This window comes from Salmo salar, chromosome ssa01 (assembly GCF_905237065.1).
Source record: "Salmo salar chromosome ssa01, Ssal_v3.1, whole genome shotgun sequence".
In the NCBI taxonomy this organism is placed as follows: domain Eukaryota; kingdom Metazoa; phylum Chordata; class Actinopteri; order Salmoniformes; family Salmonidae; genus Salmo; species Salmo salar.
Window position 1 is genome coordinate 172,503,159 of NC_059442.1, and position 23,462 is coordinate 172,526,620.

A 23,462-nucleotide genomic window follows, 5' to 3' on the forward strand; every position below is an offset into this window, starting at 1 on the left:
AGGTGGCGGTGGATGCACCTTTCAGTTGGTTGCGATCCGCCAAAATTTAAAGAATAGAATTTAGACTCCTCCTCGTCGTGTGTGCCGTTGCGAGGGGTCCTTGATGGGGTTCTCATCACCCATGTAACAGCTACAAGCAGACACTGTAGCGCTGGTTAACAATATGGAGTAGCATGCACGCTTTTGGCCATTATTTTCTTCCATTCTTTTTGATGGATGTGAACGTCGATTGGAATAAACGTTCATCACACGGTAAGTTCTCCGTGATGCAGTCGGTGGCAGCCACGGCCACTCGGTAAGAGAAATAGACTAATTGTTGTTGCTACTCGTCTATTCAGCTATTGTCTTGCTTCTCACCGCGTCTACGGGTCGATAGGCTCATGTGCTGAGGCTGAGCGCGATGGGGAATTGGTTCCGATATTGCTGGAGTGTTTAAATTGTTATTTCAGCTGATGAAATATGGCCAGTGTTTCACTAGAGCGTTACTTTGTTGCGATGGTCAGTCCTGAGAATGAAGCCACCCGTTGCAGAGGGAGGAGCGGCTGGTACTGTCATGGTCCTCCGAGGGACATTTCATTATTTAAATGGTCTTTTACCAGGGAGGATCCGTAAACTCAGACTAACACCTGTCTCTCTGGAAGTCATTTAGACCCTGATTGTTGTAGACTTACCTCACCGGCCTCGTGTTTCATGCTTGGAGTTATTTACCGAGCTGAGAGAGAGAGAGACAGACAGAGAGGGAGAGACGGGGAGAGACAGGGGGAGAGACAGGGAGAGACAGGGGGAGAGACAGAGACAGGGAGAGAGACAGAGACAGTGGGGAGAGACAGAGACAGGGGGGAGAGACAGAGACAGGGGGAGAGACACAGAGACAGGGGGAGAGAGAGAGAGAGACAGAGAGAGACTAATCATTCATGGACATTTTGTTCGTCATTAGTAGGATCACGAGCATGATTGGTGATACAGACAATTTGCTTGTCTGTGTGTCATTCCGAGTTGCTTTGGTTGTGGTCTGGGGCCGTAAAGATCAAGTGTCTCGGAGTAGGACGGCTGATTTAGGATCAGTCAGAATAAGATGCCATAGACGGGGTGACGTTATCCTCCTCCTCTGATCTCTCTGTGAACTCCACCCTGATGGCACATGATGCCATCCACAGCCCAACTCCACAGCCCAACTCCACAGCCTCCTCCCACAGCCCAACTCCACAGCCTCCTCCCACAGCCCAACTCCACAGCCTCCTCCCACAGCCCAGCTCCACAGCCTCCTCCCACAGCCCAGCTCCACAGCCTCCTCCCACAGCCCAGCTCCACAGCCTCCTCCCACAGCCCAACTCCACAGCCTCCTCCCACAGCCCAACTCCACAGCCTCCTCCCACAGCCCAGCTCCACAGCCTCCTCCCACAGCCCAGCTCCACAGCCTCCTCCCACAGCCCAGCTCCACAGCCTCCTCCCACAGCCCAACTCCACAGCCTCCTCCCACAGCCCAACTCCACAGCCCAACTCCCAACAGCTTGTTGTTGCTATTTAGCCATACAGTATTATATCAACGTGGGTGATTGACTCATTATACCACCAATGACTTCTTCAGGGGAACACCATCGTCATCATCATCATTATTGTCATCCTAGGTGATTGGTCCGTCAGCTAGTGTAGTGCTCTACTGTTGACCAATCCCTGTGTGTCCTGTTCAAAAGCAGTGCACTATATAGGGAATAGGTTTCCATTTGAGATGCCACCATCCCCCCGGTACGTCCCCCCGGTACGTCCCCCCCCCACCGGGACGACTCCCCCCTGGTACGACTCCCCCCTGGTACGTCCCCCCCTGGTACAGTACTCCGTCCTGATACTCCCCCCCCCCCAGTACTCCCTCCTGGTACGCCCCCCCTGGTACTTCACATTCTGTATTCCTAGGCATTACTAATCAAGCTCCGCACAAACAGACATCAATGATGCGTTCTCATTCACATGAATTGTTAGAATATTACTTAGGATTCTGTATCAGTAATGTAGCTGTATAAAAGGTTGGTAATGGGTGAACTGTAAACTCCAGTGGGCGATTTGAGCTGAACAAGCAGTGTTTCTAAACGTGTTTAGAACTCTTTGCGTGTTGATTGTAGACCTATAGAACGTGTTCATTTTGAAACATACCTTATTTTATTAAAAGTTTGTAACTTGTTTGATAAGATTAGTACAGATTTTCTCAGGGGACCCCCCAACCCCCCCCCATTTTAGGAACCACTGTAACCTCTCTCTGCTTGCTTCCTCTTCCTTCCACATTTCACCAACCCTCCTCTCTTTCCTCCTCTCTTTACCAACTCTCCCCTCTTCCTCCTCTCTTTACCAACTCTCCCCTCTTCCTCCCTCTCTTTACCAACTCTCCCCTCTTCCTCCCTCTCTTTACCAACTCTCCCCTCTTCCTCCTCTCTTTACCAACTCTCCCCTCTTCCTCCCTCTCTTTACCAACTCTCCCCTCTTCCTCCCCTCTTTACCAACTCTCCCCTCTTCCTCCCTCTCTTTACCAACTCTCCCCTCTTCCTCCCTCTCTTTACCAACTCTCCCCTCTTCCTCCCTCTCTTTACCAACTCTCCCCTCTTCCCCCTCTCTTTACCAACTCTCCCCTCTTCCTCCTCTATTTTCCAACTCTCCCCTCTTCCTCCCTCTCTTTACCAACTCTCCCCTCTTCCTCCCCTCTTTACCAACTCTCCCCTCTTCCTCCCTCTCTTTACCAACTCTCCCCTCTTCCTCCCTCTCTTTACCAACTCTCCCCTCTTCCTCCCCTCTTTACCAACTCTCCTCTCTTCCCCCCCTCTTTACCAACTCTCCTCTCTTTACCAACTCTCCCCTCTTCCTCCCTCTCTTTACCAACTCTCCCCTCTTCCTCCCTCTCTTTACCAACTCTCCCCTCTTCCTCCTCTCTTTACCAACTCTCCCCTCTTCCTCCTCTCTTTACCAACTCTCCCCTCTTCCTCCTCTCTTTACCAACTCTCCCCTCTTCCTCCTCTCTTTACCAACTCTCTTGTCAGTGCTCAGAGACTAGTCTATTTGCCAACCCTGTTTGTATATAACACATGTATTTTATGCAGCCAGTGTTTGTTTGAATGTTTAACCCTCTATTGTAGTTTCACTGTATGTTGTCCCTTCACCCTCTGTCCTGTGACATTGTGTTTTGTATTTTTCTGGAATCAGTTCATGGTTTGAAATGGACTCCTTTTGGAGTCAATTCTCGACTCCAGGAACTTAGGAATGGGATTTAGAATGGACTCCCGATATTTCATGATATTCACAGTCCTACTCCTCCTGTAGACTGAGATCCAGACTGATCCGTTCCTTGCTGAGACAACATGGCTTCTGACAACACACAGCGCAGTTACTCAATCATCCCCTGTTTCATCTTCGTAGAGGTAAGACTATCTGTCCGTCTGTCTGGTGTTACCTAATGACAGGTAGTACAGTGATCATAGAGGTTAGACTGTCTGTCCGTCTGTCTGGTTGTTACCTAATGACAGGTAGTACAGTGATCATAGAGGTTAGACTGTCTGTCGTGTTTGAAAGCAGCCGGGAGCCATTTTCACCCAGGTGAATTCCGTCCTCCACGCCTTCGACACCCTTTCAGGATTAACTTGTGAGGCCATGTGCTAAACAGAGGGAGTAAGGTAGTGTAGTAAACAACCAAACATTTCAAGACTAAAAGTAGCAGCCTACAATAAGGGGAAAAACTCCAGGTAAAAATACATTTTATCTAGTCCTTGGGCTGTATCCTAATCTAACTTTGGTGCAGGTCATGTTGTCCTTTATATTTCCGTATCTGGTAAACACACACTATATCAAATAAAATCTATGTTTATTTGTCACATGCGCAGGATACAGAAGGTATGAGCGGTACAGTTAACCTCTTGGGGCTAGGTGGGACGCTAGCGTGCCACCCGTGGTGCACTCCATCAACAGCAGGTGCATTTCAAGAGCGGCAAATTTGAATCCAAATAAATGTCAAAATTCAAATTTTTCTAAAATACAACTATGTTACACCATTTGAAAGATAAACATCTCCTTAATCTAACCACGTTTTACGATTTCAAAAAGGTTTTACGGCGAAAGCATAAATTTAGAGTATGTTAGGACAGTACATTTACAAGAGTTGTGTGTAATGTTTTGTCAAGTCAAAGACAGGGTCACCAAAACCATAAAACCAGCTAAAATGATGCACTAACCTTTTACAATCTCCATCAGATGACACTCCTAGGACATTATGTTAGACAATGCATGCATTTTTAGTTCTATCAAGTTGATATTTATATCCAAAAACAGCGTTTTACTATGGCATTGATGTTGAGGAAATCGTTTCCCTCCAATAACCGGCAGTCAAGTCAGCGTCACAAATTAAATAATTAAAATTAGAAAACATTGGTAAAATATTATATTGTCATTTAAAGAATTATAGATTTACATCTTTTGAACGCAATCAACTTGCCAGATTTAAAAATAACCTTACTGGGAAATCACACTTTGCAATAATCTGAGCACTGCGCCCGGAAAAATACGGCGTTGCGATACAGACTAGACGTCATGTTGGGGAGATCTAAAATCGAAAATACTATGTAAATAATCCATTACCTTTGATTCTCTTCATCAGATGTCACTTCCAGGTATCACAGGTCCATAACGAATGTAGTTTTGTTCAAAAAAGCTCATCATTTATGTCCAAAAATCTCCGTCTCGTTAGCACATGATGTAAGCCAGCCGGACTTCTCGTCATGAACGAGGGGAAAAAATATATTTCCGTTCGTTCAAACATGTCAAACGTTGTATAGCATAAATCATTAGGGCCTTTTTTAACCAGAACATGAATAATATTCAAGGTGGACGAATGCATACTCTTTTATAACGTATTGGAACGAGGGTACCCAACATGAACTAGCGCGCCAGGTGTCTAATGGGACATCAACGTTCCATGGCTCTTGTTCGGTCAGATCTCCCTCCAGAAGACTCAAAACACTTTGTAAAGGCTGGTGACATCTAGTGGAAGCAATAGGAAGTGCCAAAATATTCCTAAACCCCTGTGTTTTTCAATGGGATAGGTTTAAAGTCAATACAACACATCAGGTATCCACTTCCTGTCAGAAAATGTCTCAGGGTTTTGCCTGCCAAATGAGTTCTGTTATACTCACAGACACCATTCAAACAGTTTTGGAAATTTTAGAGTGTTTTCTATCCATATATAATAAGTATATGCATATTCTAGTTACTGGGTAGGATTAGTAACCAGATTAAATCGGGTACATTTTTTTTATCCAGACGTGCAAATGCTGCCCCCTAGACCCAACAGGTTAAATGGTTACTTGTATATTTGCATAGTAGCAATATCAAAATTTAAAGTGTCAAGATATACATATTAGCTGATGCTTACCAGACACACTGGTCTAAATTGATGGGTCATGTGAAAGAAATGCTGTAATCACTGTCAGTCACATCTAGCTAAGTGGATGGGTCTATTATCTAGACATGTTGATGTAATACTATAGATGGCTGTAATCACATCTAGCTAAGTGGATGGGTCTATTATCTAGACATGTTGGTGTAATACTATAGATGGCTGTAATCACCCCCCATCTAGCTAAGTGGATGGGTCTATTATCTAGACATGTTGATGTAATACAATAGATGGCTGTAATTTTACATTTTAGTCATTTAGCAGACGCTCTTATCCAGAGCGACTTACAGTAGTGAATGCATACATTTCATACATTTTTTTCCCCCCGTACTGGTCCCCCGTGGGAATCAAACCCACAACCCTGGCGTTGCAAACACCATGCTCTACCAACTGAGCCACACGGGACCACATATAATCACCCCCAGCCACATCTGGCTAACTTGATAACTTGATGGGTCACGTAATCATCTGTTGAAGTGGTGTCTTTTTGTTTAGACATGTAGGTAGCTAGCTAACCAGCATAATCCCAACTCGTACTACTGCCAATACATATATTGTCATATCTGTAGGTAGCTAACGGTAACCAACTAGGTTCAATGTTATCTAGCTAACGTTAGGCTGTAACGAGCAATGCAAATAATATTTTTGAATCAGAAATATTACTACACAGATCATACACGTAACGTTAGCTAGCGAACAGTAACTTGCAATGAAAATGACGTTCTGACAATTGGAAACTTTAAAATATCTAAAAATAGACTCTTACCAGTATACATGGATGAACACCATTTAACTCAGTTTTGTTTGTAGCTACGTCTTGTTCGGCCAGCGTTGTGTCAAGTCACTCTGGTTCACACCGACCGTGGCGTCAGCATTTACATTACATTTTACATTTAAGTCATTTAGCAGACGCTCTTATCCAGAGCGACTTACAAATTGGTGCATTCACCTTATGATATCCAGTGGAACAACCACTTTACAATAGTGCATCTAAATCTTTTAAGGGGGGGGGTTAGAAGGATTACTTTATCCTATCCTAGGTATTCCTTAAAGAGGTGGGGTTTCAGGTGTCTCCGGAAGGTGGTGATTGACTCCGCTGTCCTGGCGTCGTGAGGGAGCTTGTTCCACCATTGGTGTGCCAGAGCAGCGAACAGTTTGGACTGGGCTGAGCGGGAACCGTGCTTCCTCAGAGGTAGGGAGGCGAGCAGGCCAGAGGTGGATGAACGCAGTGCCCTTGTTTGGGTGTAGGGCCTGATCAGAGCCTGAAGGTATGGAGGTGCCGTTCCCCTCACAGCTCTGTAGGCAAGCACCATGGTCTTGTAGCAGAAAGTTGTCAGCAGAAAGTAGCCCGTCATGTTTTCCAACTGATCTGTCGATAGCGCCTGCTAAATTCAGGGCATCAATGTTGTTGAGAAAAGTAGAAAAACTGTTGTCGTTCTCGATGTCTAACGTTGTATTTTTCAACAACACCACGGTAGGAAGGACGATCAACACATGCTGAGCAGCTCACGTTATAGACAGAAGCGTGCTACATGGCAGACCAATCCAAACTCATGTCTGGCATGTCCAGCCCCTTCATTATCTCAGCCAATCATGGCTAGCGGGAAGTTGTGGAAAAAGTACCCAATTGTCATACTTGAGTTAAAGTATCGCTACCTTTTTTTAATAGGAAATGACTCAAAATTGAGTCATCCAGGAAAATACTACTTGAGTGAAAGTATTGGGTTTTAAATATAATTAAGTATCAAAAGTAAATGTAATTTCAAGAAGGTACTTTATCAACTTAAAAGTATAAATCATTTAAAATTCCCTATTACGCAAACCAAATGGCACAATTGTTGGTGCTTTTTTGGGGTGTTTTTTTGCAGTTAGCCAGACATCATTCAGAAACAAAGCATTTGTGTTTAGTGAGTCCGCCAGATCAGAGGAAGTAGAGATGACCAGGAATGTTCTCTTGATAACTGCGTGAATTGGACCAGTTCTGTCCTGCTAAGCATTCAAAATGTAAAGAGTACTTTTGGGTGTCAGGGAAAATGTATGAAGTAAAAAGTATATAATTTTTACTTTACACCACTGCTAGCGGGAAGGTTGCTGACTTTTTCTTTGGCTAAACCAACTGGGCTCATTATTTAGCAATTGTATTGGTATTTACAGATGGCATACAAGTTTGTTATTAAGGCTCATGAAAGTTCACATGTTCCAGAAGGCATTTCTGCCAAAAAACGAATCAAAACAAAATAAAGAAGTTGAATTAAATGCCTCTCCTGTGAAGAAGTGACGTGACAAACGCCTAGCTTCCTGTAACGGGTATTTGATTAGACTGTAATATTATAGTGTGGGGAGGAGGGCAAATGTATGTGCACTATTAGTAAACGGTAGCGCGAGGCTGCCGGCTGGGGGTAAACGGTAGCGCGAGGCTGGGGGGTAGCGCGAGGCTGGGGGGTAGCGCGAGGCTGGGGGGTAGCGCGAGGCTGGGGGGTAGCGCGAGGCTGGGGGTAAACGGTAGCGCGAGGCTGGGGGTAAACGGTAGCGCGAGGCTGGGGGTAGCGCGAGGCTGGGGGTAAACGGTAGAGCGAGGCTGGGGGTAAACGGTAGCGCGAGGCTGGGGGTAAACGGTAGAGTGAGGCTGCCGGCTAGGGGTGGGACCTCACTGTTGGTGTTGAAACATTTTCAGTCCGAAGTGTCAAAGTACTTTTTTTACACTTGAGTCATTTAGCAGACGCTCTTTTCCAGAACGACTTACCGGAGCATGTTAATGTACTACCTGTCATTAGGTAACACCAATTAGGGTGAAGTGCCTTGCTCAAGGGCATATTGACAAATCTTAGTTCCTCCGGGATCCAGAGACTTTTCGCTTACTGGCCCAACGATCTTAGCCACTAGACTACCTGCCGCCCCAGCAGGTATGAATAGGTTTAGTTTGGTTGTGGTTAGACACACAGCCTGCTACTTTACATTTGGTTTCTCCCTGATGTTCTCTCTCCAGCTGGTGATAATGGCAGGGACCGTCCTGCTGGCCTACTACTTTGAGCTGACCGACACGTTCGGCATCCACGTCCAGGGGTTCTTCTGCAACGATGCTGACCTGATGAAGCCTTACCCCGGGGTGGACGAGAGCAGCTTCATCCCTCCCCTCATCCTCTACTGCGTGGTCACCGCTGTTCCCACCACCATCGTGAGTACTAGGTTACTGACTGACTCTCTGTCTATCTTGCTGGCTCTTTCTCTCTCTTTCTTTCTTCCTCTCTCTCCTCTCTCTCTTTGCCCCCTCTCTCTCTGTCACAATAAGTGGCTTGGCTCCCATCGCCATCTTGAGTACAGTAACTGTTTCTCTGTCTGATTTCCTCTCGCTCTCTCCATCTTGCTTTCTCAGTACATCATCTCACATTATTCTCCATTATCTTTGTTGTATTATATATTTAATGAAGAGATATCCTAATGATGCAGGCTCTTAATTTGATCGCTCTTTTGTTGAGAATTTTCCTGTATTTGAGTTTTAAGGTTTCTGAAGTTTGTAATTTCCACTTTTTAAAAATGTCAGACTTGATTTCCCCTTCCGAAAAATGTATTAAGGATTATTCCTCCTGTAACAAAGTGGCTCGAATTAAGATCCTGCATCTGTATTAATTACAGGTCAAATGCTCCCTTAGCCTCATTTCTACTGAAATATTGATTTCTGGGTTTAATTATGACTGCTAGATTCACTGGGAAAATAACAGATGGTTTTTTGAAGTCACTGAGGCACTGACACTGTTTCATTAGTTCAGAGACCGAACACTGGATGGCGCTGTTGCTACACCGTAGATCTGCTGCCATAGCAGCTCTACGTGCCTGTCTCTGGCGCCAACACAGGCTGAAACTTTTTTCAACTAGGCAAGTCAGTTAAGATCAAATTCTTATTTACAATGACAGCCTACCGGAGAACAGTGGGTTAACTACCTTGTTCAGGGGGAGAACGACTGTTTTTTTTTTTACCTTGTCAGCTCTGTAGAGCAGGTTGAGAGCTTCAAATTCCTTGGTGTCCACATCGACAACAAATTAGAATGGTCCAAACACACCAAGACAGTTGTGAAGAGGGCACAACAAAGCCTATTCCCCCTCAGGAAACTGAAAAGATTTGACATGGGTCCTGAGATCCTCAAAAGGTTCTACAGCTGCAACATCGAGAGCATCCTGACCGGTTGCATCACTGCCTGGTACGGCAACTGCTCGGCATCTGACCGCAAGACACTACAGAGGGTAGTGTGTACGGCCCAGTACATCACCAGGGCTAAGCCGCCTGCCATCCAGGACCTCTACACCAGGCGGTGTCAGAGGAAGGCCCTAAAAATTGTCAAAGACTCCAGCCACCCTAGTCATAGACTGTTCTCTCTACTACCGCATGGCAAGCGGTACCGGAGTGCCAAGTCTAGGACAAAAAGGCTTCTCAACAGTTTTAAACCCCAAGCCATAAGACTCCTGAACAGGTAACCAAATGGTTACCCGGACTATTTACATTGTGTGCCCCCCCCCCCAACCCCTCTTTTACGCTGCTGCTACTCTCTGTTTATCTTATATGCATAGTCACTTTAACTATACATTCATGTACATACTACCTCAATTGGGCCGACCAACCAGTGCTCCCGCACATTGGCTAACCGGGCTATCTACATTGTGTCCCACCACCCACCAACCCCTCTTTTATGCTACTGCTACTCTCTGTTCATCATATATGCATAGTCACTTTAACCATATCTACATGTACATACTACCTCAATCAGCCTGACTAACCGGTGTCTGTACAAGACCAATTAACACCTTCCAATCCAGAGTACTGTTATATTTACATTTTAGTCAATTAGCAGACGCGCCTATCCAGAGTGATTTTTAGTTAGTGCATTCATCTTAAGATAACTAGGTGGAACAACCATATCCCAGTCCTGGTAAGACTGCGTATCCCAGCCCTGGTGAGAAGATATTTCCTCAATAAATTAGCTGTCAGCGCTAGAAGGAGGAGGGGGTTCAGGTGTGAGTGTTGGTTAATGAAAGGATTTTTTTGGGGGAGGGGAGGAGGACGACATAAAGCTCCATTCTAACACTGTCCTTAGGCAGAAAAAGCTCTTTGCACTACATTCAATTACAGAGAAATGTACTTCTTGAAAATGTATTTAGAATGTGTAATGACTGTCTTCCTTGTCTGTCATGGTGGAAAACTACTCGGATACACCGTAGTGGTGTTGGGGCTGGGCGGTGGTGGGTGGTGGTGGTGCTGGTGGGGCTGGGTGGTGTCGGTGCTGGGTGGTGTCGGGGCTGGGTGGTGTTGGGGCTGGGCGGTGGTGGGTGATGTTGGGACTGGGCGGTGGTGGGGCTGGGTGGTGTCGGGGCTGGGTGGTGCTGGGTGGTGTTGGGGCTGGGTGGTGTTGGGGCTGGGTGGTGTCGGTGCTGGGTGGTGTCGGTGCTGGGTGGTGTCGGTGCTGGGTGGTGTCGGTGCTGGGTGGTGTCGGTGCTGGGTGGTGCTGGGGCTGGGTGGTGTTGGGGCTGGGCGGTGGTGGGTGATGTTGGGGCTGGGCGGTGGTGGGTGGTGTTGGGACTGGGCGGTGGTGGGGCTGGGCGGTGGTGGGGCTGGGCGGTGTCGGGGCTGGGTGGTGTCGGGGCTGGGTGGTGTTGGGGCTGGGTGGTGTCGGGGCTGGGTGGTGTTGGGGCTGGGCGGTGGTGGGTGATGTTGGGGCTGGGCGGTGGTGGGTGGTGTTGGGACTGGGCGGTGGTGGGGCTGGGTGGTGGTGGGGCTGGGTGGTGGTAGGTGGTGTTGGGGCTTGGTGGTGGTGGGTGGTGGTGTTGGGGCTGTTGGGTGTTGCTGGGGCTGGGTGGGGCTGGGTGGGGCTGGGTGGGGCTGGGTTTTAGGGCTTGGATGTTCAAATAATTGTTATTGGTCACCTACACATGGTTAGCAGATGTTATTGGTCACATGGTTAGCAGATGTTAATGCGAGTGTAGCGAAATTCTTGTGCTTCTAGTTTCGACAGTGCAGTAATATCTAACAACTAACCTAACAATTCCACAACAACTACCTTGTACACACAATGTAACGGGATGGAATAAGAATATGTACTATATGGATGAGCGATGGCCATGTGCCATAGGCAAGATGCAGTAGATGGTATAGAGTACAGTGTATATACATAGATGAGTAATGTAGGGTATGTAAACATTATTAAAGTGGTGTTATTTAAAGTGACTACTGATACCTTTAAGTTAATTTATTTAAGTGGCCAGTGATTTGAGTCTGTTTGTTGGCAGCAGCCTCTGAGTTAGTGATGGCTGTTTAACAGTCTGATGGTCTGGAGATTTAAGCTGTTTCAGTCTCTCGGTCCCAGCTTTGATTCACCTGTACTGACCTTGCCTTCTGGATGATAGCGGGGTGAACAGGCAGTGGCTCGGGTGGTTGTTGTCCTTGATGATCTTTTTGGCCTTCCTGTGACATCGGGTGGTGTAGGTGTCCTGGAGGGCAGGTAGTTTGCCCCCGGTGATGCGTTGGGCAGACCGCACTACCCTCTGGAGAGCCCTGCGGTTATGGGCGGAGCAGCTGCCGTACCAGGCGGTGATACAGCCCGACAGGATGCTCTCGATTGTGCATCTGTAAAAGTTTGTGAGGGTTTTAGGTGACACAAGGGTTAGGGCTGAGTGTTAATGCTAATTTGTCGGGACATGGACTCTACAAGGTGTCGAAAGCGTTCCACAGGGATGCTGGCCCATGTTGACTCCAATGCTTCCCACAGTTGTGTAAAGTTGGCTGGATGTCTTTTGGTCGGTGGACCATTCTTGATACACACAGGAAACTGTTGAGCATGTAAAACCCAGCAGCTTTGCAGCCTTGACACAAACTGTTGCTCCTGGCATGTACCACCATACCCTGTTCAAAGGCACTTCAATATTTTGTCTTGCCCATTCACCCTCTCAGTTACATCAAGGCTTTTCACCTGATCTGTCTAAGCCATGGAAAAGAGCAGGTGTTCTAAATATTTTGTGCACTCAGTGTAACAATGTGGTCACACTGTATCTCTCTGTCGTCAGATCTTCATTGGGGAGGTTTCCAAGTACAGTGGTTCTTCCTTTAAAAAAGTTGCTGCGTACTGCAGCACAGCTTGCGGGGTGCAGCACGATTCTACGGCACGTTATTTAAGTGGCAGCCATTGTTGCTAGAATGACGCAATTTACCACAATCTGACACCATCTACCACAAACCGTCGCGGCATAAGCTCCAAACTTTTAAAGGAAGAACCACTGTGCGTCATGAAGTCCACCAGGGTTCGAGGTTAGGCTAAATGTGGTAACATTACCCGTGGCTCAGTTGGTAGAGCATGGTGTGTGCAACGCCAGGGTTCGAGGTTATGCTAAATGTGTTAATATTACCTGTGGCTCAGTTGGTAGAGCATGGTGTGTGCAACGCCAGGGTTGAGGGTTCGAGGTTATGCTAAATGTGTTAATATTACCTGTGGCTCAGTTGGTAGAGCATGGTGTGTGCAACGCCAGGGTTCGAGGCTAAATGTGTTAATATTACCGTGTCTGTCGTCAGATCTTCATCGGGGAGGTCTCCATGTACGTCATGAAGTCCACGCGGGCGGTGCTACTAACCCAGGAGAAGACCATGGTGACGGGGGAGTGCTGCTACCTGAACCCCCTGGTCAGGAGAGTCGTCAGGTTTATTGGTGAGTTATTGGTGACCTACTGGTTACGTCAGTGGTGTTACTTGTATATTAGATGTTGAACATAGTTACATGTTAAGTAGCCAACTCTTAGCAAACTATTTTATAGTATTTTTTTATAAAACAATTGTCATTTAGCTGACACTCTTATCCATAGCGACTTACAGGAGCAATTAGGTTTAAGTGCCTTGTTCAAGGGCACGTTGACACATTTTTCACGCTGCCCAATGACACCGTGTTACGCTGCTCAATGACACCGTGTTACGCTGCCCAATGACACCGTGTTACGCTGCTCAATGACACCGTGTTACGCTGCTCAATGACACCGTGTTACGCTGCTCAATGACACCGTGTTACGCTGCTCAATGACACCGTGTTACGCTGCTCAATGACACCGTGTTACGCTGCTCAATGACACCGTGTTACGCTGCTCAATGACACCGTGTTACGCTGCCCAATGACACCGTGTTACGCTGCCCAATGACACCGTGTTACGCTGCCCAATGACACCGTGTTACGCTGCCCAATGACACCGTGTTACGCTGCCCAATGACACCGTGTTACGCTGCCCAATGACACCGTGTTACGCTGCCCAATGACACCGTGTTACACTGCGTCTGTTACACTGCTCAATGACACCGTGTTACGCTGCCCAATGACACCGTGTTACGCTGCCCAATGACACCGTGTTACGCTGCCCAATGACACCGTGTTACGCTGCCCAATGACACCGTGTTACGCTGCCCAATGACACCGTGTTACGCTGCCCAATGACACCGTGTTACACTGCGTCTGTTACACTGCTCATTGTTCTCAGTCTCTCCCTTCAGAACACAGGACCCCCAGACAGAGGGGCACAGCCAGGGTCAGAGAATTACAATGCAAAGGGCAGATAATAGGTCATATTTCATGAACATTGGAAATGAAGCATTTTAGTTTCATGTGTCTATCTTTTCTCTGTCTCTCTCTCTGTCTCTCTCTGTGTCTCTTTGTTTGTCTCACTGTCTCTCTCTCTCTCTCTCTCTCTCTCTCTCTCTTTGTCTCACTGTCTCTCTCTCTCTCTCTCCAGGTGTGTTTGCGTTTGGTCTGTTTGCGACAGACATCTTTGTAAACGCGGGGCAGGTGGTGACGGGCAACCTGACGCCTTACTTCCTGTCTGTGTGTAAGCCCAACTACACCGGCACCGAGTGTCGCTTCAACCACCAGTTCATCTCCAACGGTAACATCTGTACCGGCAGCCCGGTCGTCGTGGAGAAGGCTCGACGCTCCTTCCCTTCCAAAGACGCTTCGCTCAGCGTCTACTCGGCAGTCTATGTCACCGTGAGGGTTCTGATAATCAGAATGAGTAATACTGTCAGCAGCATAGTAGTATTAAATGTAGTCATTGTTACACGGCTCTCTGTGTGTGTACTCCGCTGTCTGCGTCCACTGTGAGTACTGCTGGAACTGGCCCAACTTTATTATAATGATGATGGAAACGTGTTTAGCTTGGGCAGACACCATAGAGACAGTTCTACCTCTCATCATGTCTTTCCCTATTCCAGATGTACATCACTAGCACCATAAAGACTAAGAGTAGCCGCCTGGCCAAACCGGTGCTGTGCCTGGGTACCCTGTGTACGGCCTTCCTCACCGGGCTCAACCGGGTCTCGGAGTACCGGAACCACTGTTCTGATGTCATGGCTGGGTTCATCCTTGGTAGCTGTATCGCTCTCTTCCTGGTGAGGACTAACGGACGTTTTTTTTTTATCTGGTTATGTTGATCTCTTTTAGCACACAATGGGAGCTGATCTTCCTGATGAGGATGTCTTGTGTTCTTATTGGTCAAAATCTTCCTCGGCATCTAAATGGTTCCCACTGGCAATGTTTCGTCTAAGCTGCGTGCCACGCAGAGTAAATATCAGCCCGCGCAGAGAAGCACGAGATTGAACTTTCGACAGTTTTCCCCCTTAGTGTTAATTAACACGATCAATGTTTCCCTTTACTGTGGGAATTGTGATCAAAGCAATATTAGCCACTTTCAATGTAACATACCAAAATTAAATTTGCAAGATTTAGTATGCAAAACTAACTGTGCAAGAGATTTATTTTTTTACACTGACATGCAGACCTGTACTCTACTCAGACCGGTGCACCATATCCAATCAGAGCTGCAGTAAGCCTATATGCAAATAGACCATTGCCATATATGGATCTGTTTCATTCACTTTGAACTGGACTGTGTTTACAGCATGAGCAGTTGTGAGTAGATGCACTTGTTTTGAGATCAAAGTGAGAGCTGCATGTAGCCACCTGGGCACATTTTGTTCATATTATTTGCGAGTTAGTGAGTTATTAGTCCAGTTATAGATAATTTCTTGTCAACGATAAGGGAGTGATTGCTTCCTACAAGAGCACAATACGTGTACATTTCTAGACATCTTTGAAAAGCCAGCCAGGTAAATAGCTTTTTTATGTCTTAAAGGGGCAGTGTTGTATTTTGAGACAATCTTGAATAAGCTAAGTAGCCAATAGGCAGAGGGGTAGCATAATAAATCTGATTCTCCGTAATAATGGTAAGGGGATAATAATGCATTTTCATTTAACAACCCAACATCTTCAGTCACCTCCTTGTCTGAAGGACAAGTGGATTAACAGGTTAATGTCAAGCCCTGCATGGTATTTTTCCAAAAGTCTTATGGAATGTAGATCTACATTGAACACCACACATTGGCTGTTACTGTAGTCTGAATGATAGAACAGCTATTTCCATGTTAAAATGTTATGGGAAGTATTTTCTCCATAGTTTTTTATGGTAGTCCAACTCTGGTAGGTCTCCATTATGATCAAATAGCCACAGTAGCCTACTTGGACACTGTTTTTAAAACTGGAACTTAAAGCAGGCAGAACCTCAACGTATACTGGAAGTTGCACAGCATTTTCACAATGTTGAAGTGTGCACTCAGCAGACCTGAAATTTGCTCAGTGCCAAAATAATTGCGTTGAAACATTGCCCACGGGTGAATTTTATAAATGGATCAAATGAATTGATTGGCCAGTGGCTCTTCTCTTGGATATTCTTCTTTGCTGTAGTCATGGAAATGGGATCGTGGAATGTGTAACCCTGGGAAGCCTAATATTGTGCAGCTTTTTGCTCTGCGACGTTTTCCATGTCGGGGAATGTTCCAGTGACGTTCTGTCTCCTTCAGGGTATCTGTGTGGTGAACAAATTTAAAGGAGCTCACTCCCCTCCTGCCAAACAGAAGACTGAGGATTACCGTGGTCTCCCTCTAATGACCTTACCCCGCATTCAGAGCCCCCTGGAGATGCTCAGCGCGCAGGTAACCACTTAACACTACTGTTCAATACTACTGCACAGGTAACCACTTAACACTACTGTTCAATACTACTGCACAGGTAACCACTTAACACTACTGTTCAATACTACTGCACAGGTAACCACTTAACCCTACTGTTCAATACTACTGCACAGGTAACCACTTAACCCTACTGTTCAATACTACTGCACAGGTAACCACTTAACACTACTGTTCAATACTACTGCACAGGTAACCACTTAACACTACTGTTGAATACTACTGCACAGGTAACCACTTAACACTACTGTTGAATACTACTGCACAGGTAACCACTTAACCCTACTGTTGAATACTACTGCACAGGTAACCACTTAACACTACTGTTGAATATTATCTTGTGTTTTTTGAGGTGGAAAGACTCCACTGTCCTTTGACTATACCATACTACTGACAAGTACAATCGTGGCCAGAAGTTTTGAGAATGACACAAATATTAATTTTCACAAAGTCTGCTGCCTCAGTTTGAAAGATGGCAATTTGCATATACTCCAGAATGTTATGAAGAGTGATCAGATGAATTGCAATTAATTGCAAAGTGTGTTGACGAGGACAAGGCTGGAGATCATTCTGTCATGCTGATTGAGTTCGAATAACAGACTGGAAGCTTCAAAAGGAGGGTGGTGCTTGGAATCATTGTTCTTCCTCTGTCAACCATGGTTACCTGCAAGGAAACACGTGCCGTCATCATTGCTTTGCACAAAAAGGGCTTCACAGGCATGGATATTGCTTGGAGTAAGATTGCACCTAAATCAACCATTTATCTGATAATCAAGAACTTCAAGGAGAGCGTTTCAATTGTTGTGAAGAAGGCTTCAGGGCGCCCAAGAAAGTCCAGCAAGTGCCAGGACCGTCTCCTAAAGTTGATTCAGCTGCGGGATCGGGGCACCACCAGTACAGAGCTTGCTCAGGAATGGCAGCAGGCAGGTGTGAGTGCATCTGTACGCACAGTGAGGCGAAGACTTTTGGAGGATGGCCTGGTGTCAAGAAGGGCAGCAAAGAAGACACTTCTCTTCAGGAAAAACATCGGGGACAGACTGATATTCTGCTAAAGGTACAGGGATTGGACTGCTGAGGACTGGGGTAAAGTCATTTTCTCTGATGAATCCCCTTTCCGATTGTTTGGGGCATCCGAAAAAAAGCTTGTCCGGAGAAGACAAGGTGAGCGCTACCATCAGTCCTGTGTCATGCCAACAGTAAAGCATCCTGAGACCATTCATGTGTGGGGTTGCTTCTCAGCCAAGGGAGTGGGCTCACTCACAATTTTGCCTAAGAACACAGCCATGAATAAAGAATGGTACCAACACATCCTCCGAGAGCGACTTCTCCCAACCATCCAGGAACAGTTTGGGGACGAACAATGCCTTTTCCAACATGATGGAGCACCTTGCCATAAGGCAAAAGTGATAACTAAGTGGTTTGGGGAACAAAACATCGATATTTTGGGTCCTTGGCCAGGAAACTCCTCAGACCTTAATCCCATTGAGAACTTGTGGTCAATCCTCAAGAGGCGGGTGGACAAACAGAAACCCACCAATATTGACAAACTCCAAGCATTGATTATGCAAGAATGGGCTGCCATCAGTCAGGATGTGGCCCAGAAGTTAATTGACAGCATGCCAGGGCGGATTGCAGAGGTCTTGAAAAAGAAGGGTCAACACTGCAAATATTGACTCTTTGCATCAACTTCATGTAATTGTCAATAAAAGCCTTTGACACTTATGAAATGCTTGTAATTATACTTCAGTATTCCATAGTAACATCTGACAAAAATATCTAAAGACACTAAAGCAGCAAACTTTGTGGAAATTAATATTTGTGTTATTCTCAAAACTTTTGGCCACAACTGTACATTCACATGTTTACTCACAACAGTGATAAATGTCCTTAACACACAACAGCTAGACTTTTCCTAAGATCTCGTTTAGTGAACACAACTGAAGTTTCCCTTTACTGTCTATACTGTCAACACTATATTTACCATTCAGCTGCTGTACTGAGGCCATCGCCTGCTTCACTATTCAGCTACTCTACTTTTTACTGTCAGGATATATTTTCTCAGCTCTGGTTTTCTCAGGTTTAGCATGAATACACGTCCATTTGCTTTTCCACTGTACATGTAACTGCCAAAATAATGGAAACACTTGCGTAAATGAGGGCTAGAAAGTATATTGAAAGCAGTTGCTTCCACACAGGTGTGGTTCCTGAGTTAATTAAGCAATTACAATCCCATCATGCTTAGGGTCATGTAAAAAAAATTATGGGCCATTATTTTGGCTACCATGGCTATGCCCCCATAGGATAACAATGCCCCCATCCACAGGGCACGAGTGGTCACAGAATGGTTTGATGAGCATGAAAACGATGTAAACCATATGCCATGGATGTCAGTGACCAGATCTGAACCCAATTAGATGGGAGTTTCTGAAGCGGTGCCTGAGACGGCGTTTCCAACCACCATCAATAAAACACCAAAATATAGAATATTTCGTGGAAGAATGGTGTCTCATCCCTCCAATAGAGTTTCAGACACAATCTATACCAAGGTGCATTGAAGCTGTTCTGGCTGGTCGTCTCTATTAAGAGACTTTGTGCTGGCAGTTACCTATGCTTCAGTATATGCCTCCATTTTGGTTTAAATTCAGTATATGCCAAAACATTTTTGCCTCAATTTAGTTTTCTTAGTTGCTTATGAAATTCTTAACAAAAATGCCTCTGTCTTCCAGAATCTTATTTTTGCTCAGCACTGGTTTTGTCAAGTTTGGGATATGCATACCACACTCGCTTGCTTTATGTTGGACATCAACCACAGTATAAACTTAACATTTTTTTTGTTTGTTTCTTAGAAAATAAAATGTCCCCCTTCTGTCTTCCAGAATCATTCGGCATCGATGACTGAGGTCACATGACTAGCGGGGACCGAGGGGGGACAACACCGGGTCACCTTTGCATCTCCTCAACACAACTTCTAGGCACAATGTTTTGTACTGTCCTACTACTGTAAAAAAAAAAAAAAAAAGGACAGTATTCTGGTATAACTAGTTAGAGGCTGATGTTTTGTACAAGGGAGTATGTGCTGTAGCCTACCTAACCCTGAAGATGTTACTGTAGGTTTGTAAATAATAAGCAGGAAATCTGTGAATCCTCCTGGGATTTCTGGGAACTTAGGGAAAGTTCCAACCCTGGTCTGAACTGAACTGTCAAGACTGACTTACATAGTCATTCCTCCTCTCTCATCATGTTTTACATCACAAAGTAAATCTAATATGCAGTATCTAATGTTATGGAAAATTTGATGTCATTCTGTGGTATTTGTACAAATACTTCGATCTATTCTGTTTATTGACTAAAGTTAAATGTTTTATTTTTATCGCTGTATAAAATATTTTGTCTTTTTTTTTTTTGCCTGCTGTTTTTCAGGAATGTTGTTGGTATTCATAATGTTTTTGGGAAACAAACGTCTCATTGGATTGTGACTTGGTGTGGTATTGTTTTCCTTCATGGCAGAATACAGAAACTGCCGTTCTCTCAGCATGGAACTAAACAGTTGAACTGTTTAGTTCTCTCAGCATGGAACTAAACAGTTGAACTGTTTAAATACATATTCCTTATTTGTATAGTGTCTTTCTTTGAAAAATACATATTTATTTAGAAATGCTGCATATATTTTTCTTGATTTGTGAACAAAATAAATAGTCCGTAGCAGAGTATCAATTGTGTGGGGATTTTATTCCAAACCTCAACAGTCTTTGTTGGCCTTTATACAACGGGTGGGTCTAATCCTGAATGCCTATTTGGTTAAAAGCGCATTCCAGCTGGTGTCTAATCCACAAATTACCACCGGCTAAATCTATGACCTTAAAATGCCTATTTACTCTGTTCCATCTGACTGTGCAATCCACCGTCTCATCAGCCCAGCCAGGCAATTTATAAACTTGATGTCCGCTATAAAAAGCATCTAGACATTATCTCACATTTTCCTTTAGACTAACATTTAGTTTTCAACAGCAGAGATTTGTATAAACCTTGCTGTCTGTCTCCGACATTGTTTCAAGATTGAAATTCGATCTCCAGGTGGCCCATAGTAATGAACGTGTCGAGAACCTCTATGCGACAGACAGGCAGGCAGCGTTTCTCAACCAGTTGAAATCAGCTGGCATCATTTTTATGGATAAATACAAAGAAATGTCAAACAAAATGAAGTGCAGCTAGTTTGCAGTCTTTCCAGCTTCAGTTTGAAGTGATTGTGTTGGCAGCTAGCTCCTCTGAACAACAGTGTCATGACGAGTGAGCACATGTTCTATGCCAGGCGAAATCGCACCTCATTCTTATGGATCTATCCAGATAAATGTCACTAGAAAACAGCTTAAACAAATGCAAATGTAGCTACTTTGCTGTTATTCTGGCTGCACTTTTTAACGTGACTAAGTTAGCTAACAAGCAAGGGATATGAACATTGCCAGTCAGTATGGCAATGGAACAAACGACTGGGTCCCCTCCATAAATACAGAACAAAAAGACTAAACGACTGGGTCGCGTCGAGCAACCGAACCGATAGAACAACTTCACCGGCTCTGACGCTCGTTAGATGTGACAGGGCTTAAACTATTCCACACTACAAAGGGAAACCCAGACACGAGCTGCCCAGTGATGCGAACCTACCAGACAAGCTAAATGCCTTTTATGGTCGCTTCAAGGCAAGCAACACTGAAGCATGCATGAGAGCACCAGCTGTTCTGGATGACTATGTGATAATGCTCTCTGTAGCCGATGTGAGCAAGACCTTTAAACAGGTCAACATTCACAAAGCTGCGGGGCCAGACGGATTACCACCTATTACTGCTCGGCATCTGACCATAAGGCGCTACAGAGGGTAGTGCATACAGCCCAGTACGTCACTAGAACCAAGCTTCTTGCCATCCAGGATCTATGTACTAAGCTGTGTCAGAAAGGAAAGCCCCAAAAAATTGTCAGACTCTAGTCACCCAAGTCATAGACTGTTTTCTCTTTTACCGCAAGGCAACTGGTACTGGAGCGCCAGGTCTAGGACCAAAAGGCTCCTTAACAGCTTCTACCCCCAAGCCATAAGACTGCTGAACAATTAATCAAATGGCCACCGTACTATTTACATACTTACCTTGACTAACCTGTACCCCCACACACTGACTCGGTACCAGTGCCCCCTGTATATAGTCTCGTTATTTTATTGTGTTACTTTTTATTTTTTTACTTTAGTTTATTTGGTAAATATTTTCTTAACTCTTTCTTGAACTGCATTGTTGGTTAAGGGCTTGTAAGTAAGCATTTCACGGTAAGGTCTACACATGATGTATTCGGCGCATGTGACCAAAGTTTGATTTGATTTGAACGACTAGCCGGCTTGGGTAGCAACCATAGATTTGTGTCGGGATTATATCTTATGACAGGATGAAATGGTATAAATAAGTGTCTTTTTTTAAAATGAAAATATGTAATTAATTTGTATGTTATATGAATCGTTATTTGATTATTAATATTTCAATATGTTGGCAACCCGTTTGTATAAAAATGATAATGCCCTCAAAGCCAGTGTTTAACTTTGTTCGACTTCGTGTCGGGCCTAACAACACCTGTGCCAATATATCCTCCAAACACCGGCTTCGAAGGCATTAACACTTAATGGTAATATTTAGCGTAAATTTAGCAGTCATCATTTAATTAAATTGTGTGGACTGCATTCCCAAAGATTATAATGCAAGTGACAATATAATTTGACTGAGTAGTCTTTCACAAGTGTTTAGTTATGAATCATGTTCAATGGCTCCTAGACTGGATCTTAATGGTCATCCAGTCAACTCCTGCATGTGTCCCAAACGACACCTTATTCCTTATAGTCCCAATGGGCCCTGGTCAAAAGTAGTGCATTATAAAGGGAATAGTGGTAGATAAGGTCCTCCCTTGGTAGAAATAATCAGTGCTGCATTTTTTGTTGATTTGGTGACTATGTAATTATAATCATAACAAAATCAACTAGATGTGTTTGTCAGTAGGATATCATTGTAAGGAGTTTAGCCACACACACACACACACACACGGTCCAGGCCCACTGTACACGCAGCAGAGAATACACTGGAGTGGAGATGAAACATGATTATCTTTGTTAATCAATAGGAACAAATTCAAACCCATCCTCATCCTAATATATCCTGACTGCCCCCAGGGAACAGAACAGCTTTACTCTGGAACGAGACTAACACAGACGCTGGGAGTCGAGAAGCAGGTGGTGAGTTTAATAATACAATGAACATGGAACGATACAAAACAAGAGTAGCGTTTGGACATGAAACACACAACCAATACTGCCTGGGGAGTGGAACGAAGGGAGCGACAGATATAGGGGAGGTAAACAGTGAAGGAGTCCAGGTGAGTCTCATAATGAGGCGCTTTGGGGGGGTAACGATGGTGCCAGGTGTACATAATGATGGTTGTCAGAGGCAGTGATTTGTAAATCTGCGACGTCGAGCGCCGGAGAGGGGGAGCGGGAGTAGGCGTGACAGTACCCCCCCATCCGTCCGTCCCCGTCGTGGGGACAGTTTGAGCCAGGGGACCAGGAACCACCGGCCTGAGAAGGGAGACATGAAAGGAAGGTGAGATACGATAGTCACTGGGGAGCTGTAATCCATACGTCACCTCGTTGACCCTCCGGAGAACCTTGAACGGCCCCACAAACCGGGGTTCAGCTTCTTGCAGGGCAGGCGGAGTGGGAGGTTCCTGGTAGAGAGCCAAACACGATGGAACACGGGAGTTTCACTGCGGTGGCGATCCTCCTACTCCTGACATTGGACGGCGCGCTGGAGTCTCACATGGGTATCGCTCCACACTTCTTCTGTGTGCCTAAACCACCGCAGGAGCTTCGGTCTGGCCCGGGTCCACGGAGCCAGGACCGTCTGATAACCCAGAACACACTGGAATGGAGTCAGTCTGGTGGAGGAGTGACGTAACAAATTCTGGGCATAC

The 23,462-nt window shown here is 45.3% G+C and overlaps 1 protein-coding gene across 2 annotated transcripts; it reads left to right on the top strand.

The window, feature by feature from the left end:
- Positions 1-51: 51 nt before the first annotated feature.
- On the top strand, positions 52-20,176 carry lppr1 (Lipid phosphate phosphatase-related protein type 1). Of its 2 annotated transcripts, NM_001173894.1 has the most exon segments (9): positions 157-252; positions 3,304-3,401; positions 8,415-8,603; positions 12,981-13,113; positions 14,180-14,430; positions 14,655-14,831; positions 16,299-16,430; positions 19,343-19,989; positions 20,027-20,174. In NM_001173894.1, coding segments are annotated over 7 exon segments (975 nt in total). In that variant the 5' UTR covers positions 157-252; positions 3,304-3,341; the 3' UTR covers positions 19,376-19,989; positions 20,027-20,174.
- Positions 20,177-23,462: the final 3,286 nt, after the last annotated feature.